Source organism: Cystoisospora suis, assembly GCF_002600585.1.
Source record: "Cystoisospora suis strain Wien I chromosome Unknown contig_9708, whole genome shotgun sequence".
NCBI classification, from domain to species: domain Eukaryota; phylum Apicomplexa; class Conoidasida; order Eucoccidiorida; family Sarcocystidae; genus Cystoisospora; species Cystoisospora suis.
Genome location: NW_027162482.1, coordinates 1,471 through 3,887, shown reverse-complemented (window position 1 = coordinate 3,887; position 2,417 = coordinate 1,471). Strand labels below are relative to the sequence as shown.

At 41.1% G+C, this 2,417-nt stretch overlaps 1 protein-coding gene across 1 annotated transcript in view; it reads right to left on the bottom strand.

The window, feature by feature from the left end:
- CSUI_011102 (alpha-glucan water dikinase) overlaps positions 1 to 2,215 on the bottom strand; it is a gene marked incomplete at its 3' end in the record, with an annotated part of 2,971 nt that extends 756 nt beyond the window's left edge. The window contains exons 1-2 of the mRNA XM_068071203.1: positions 1,854 to 2,215; positions 783 to 1,026 (exon numbers count right to left, since the gene is read on the bottom strand). Of these exons, the coding sequence (XP_067916821.1) occupies positions 783 to 1,026; positions 1,854 to 2,050 (441 nt within the window). The remainder of the gene's footprint in view (positions 1 to 782; positions 1,027 to 1,853) is intronic.
- Positions 2,216 to 2,417: the final 202 nt, after the last annotated feature.

The following is a 2,417-nucleotide window of genomic DNA, read 5'->3' as shown; positions in this document are numbered from 1 at the left end:
AATGAAAGAAGGTGGAAGAAAACAAGAGGGTGAAAGAAGGAAAGAAAGAAAGAAAGAAAGGACGGTATAGATAGAAATGGAATCCTAACACCGCCATGTACATGTTGAAGATCTAAAGGCATGTCTTTTCTCTCCTATACGAAAGTCTAAAGAAGAGGTATTTCATGAAAAAGGACTTCTATCTCTCATCTAAACACTGTACAGATCTACGTACTAGACCGTATAGATATTTACATATAGATGCATACACACATATAGACATCCGCATGTATATATATATATATGTACATGCGGATGTCTATATATATATATATACGAAGGTTTCTTAGGTCCCCCTCTTCGCATGTATGCAAGCTGCAAGTACCCCCTGTATATCCATCAGCTAGGCATCTACCTGTCCCCATATACAAAAGCCCTGACAAGCATATGCATCCATATATATACATATAGCATATAGATGCGTAGAAGCAATCTATATATATCTATCTAGACAGTATATTTACGACATGTTGGCATAGAAAAGACATCCATATGTTTATCTATGTGTAGAAAGTAGTATGTGCTAGACATGTATGCCTAGAAGCGATACATGTATGTATAGATAGATAAATGTGAAGAAAGTCGTACGTACGAGCTATATATACCTAGATGCGACAAATATTCGAAGAGGGTACTACGTATAAGTCCCAAGATCGTTACGTATGTCTGTAAGCAGCAGGAGAAGAATCTCTCTGTGAGAAAAGAAGAAGCAGGGGGCGAGAAGAAGAAAGAGAACTTCTTACCTGTATATCTCTCCCGTCGCTATTACGAAACCACCTCCTTCCTCCTACTTCTTTAAGACAGCATGCAATTCCGTCGAACTGTGTATCTACGCCAGGATCTTCTTCACTTATACGAGGGCATGTATGAGCTCGCATCTTAATAGTCAACTGCTGGAGGAGCTTCGCCCCTGAGATAGTACTGCTGGGTTCGAGGCCAGCTGTCACAGGAGTCTTATTCTCTAGTGTAAAGGGGGTCTGCACAGCTCTGTGGAAAAAAGGAGATAGAGACAGAAAGAGGAAGAAAGAGAGAAAGGCACATACATATTCATACATATACATACATACACATACATACGTGCATCTCCATACATAGGCATATGTACATACATACATCCCTCGATGTCCATACGCTCATATCAATATTGTATACACACCTCTACACATATTGATATATGTATCTTCAGACATAGATACACAGAGGAGACGAGAGAGAGAAAGAGGAAGAAAGTTATGCAATGTTACGGTGCTTAGATAGGACAGGATGGCGTCAGCTACGTCTCTACAGTTTTGAGTGTATCCTTATGGAGTTTGAAAAGAAGAAGAAGAAGGAGAGAGAATTCACTCCACAGAGAGAATACAGACAGAGAGAGAAGGTATCCTTGCTACCTCCTTTCTTCGACAGGTGTGGCTTACACGCTGGCGGTCCTATCTTCATTTGGTCACTAGAATAAGAGATAGAAATCTCATCTATCTATCACTAATCTATCTCTATTTCTATCAATCTATCTATCATATACACATAGAAAGAGGGAGATGAGAGTTCTGAGAGAAAACCGAAAGGTTCTCGGGTGAAGGAGAGGCAAACCGTCGCGCTTGCCGGGACCTTTCATCTCTCTCTTATCAGCCTTCTATAGACCTCCTCTACGTAGATGTCTCCTATCCGCATCGTAGTAACCTCGAATGGAGTATTTAGAGACATCATCTTCAATGTTTGTCTCCCATCAAGTCTTCCTTCATCCCTCTTTCCTTTCTCCTTCTTCTCTTTCTTTCATCTTCTCTTTCTTTCCTTATCTTCTTCTTTTTCTTTCTTACCTGACAGGGTCAACGATGACTGTTCCTTCTGGACGTATCTCTGCAGGAGGGCATATCCATTGCGTGGGAGCTCCTCTCAAAGCCATGCGTTTCTGCACTTCTTCTTCTCGCTTCTTCTCGAGCTCTTCTTGACTTAGGCCTTCTTTCGCCCACGTTACCCAACGGCTTTCCGTTCCTTTCGTCTGGGCCGTTCCCATGATATCCAGGACACCCCAGTGGAGAACACATGGAACCCTCGTACAAGATGTGAGGTGTATGTACGCCTCAGTTGTCGACTCATTGGTATAGCAGTAAGCATCCAAAAAGCCAATATTATCTGATAACGTTATACAACGGTACGATAACGTTCCTTTCTGCTCCCTACGAAGAAAGAAAGAAAGAAGAGCTCAGGTCCTTTCCGTTTAGGGCATGTAGCGCGGCTATAATATATATGTATATATATGTATGGATGTATTTTATATGGGTAGCATATACATACATACATATACGTATCAGGGATGTAAGTATGTACATACCCATTGTGTACGGTATACGGATGTGTATACATAGATATAGTAGATGTAT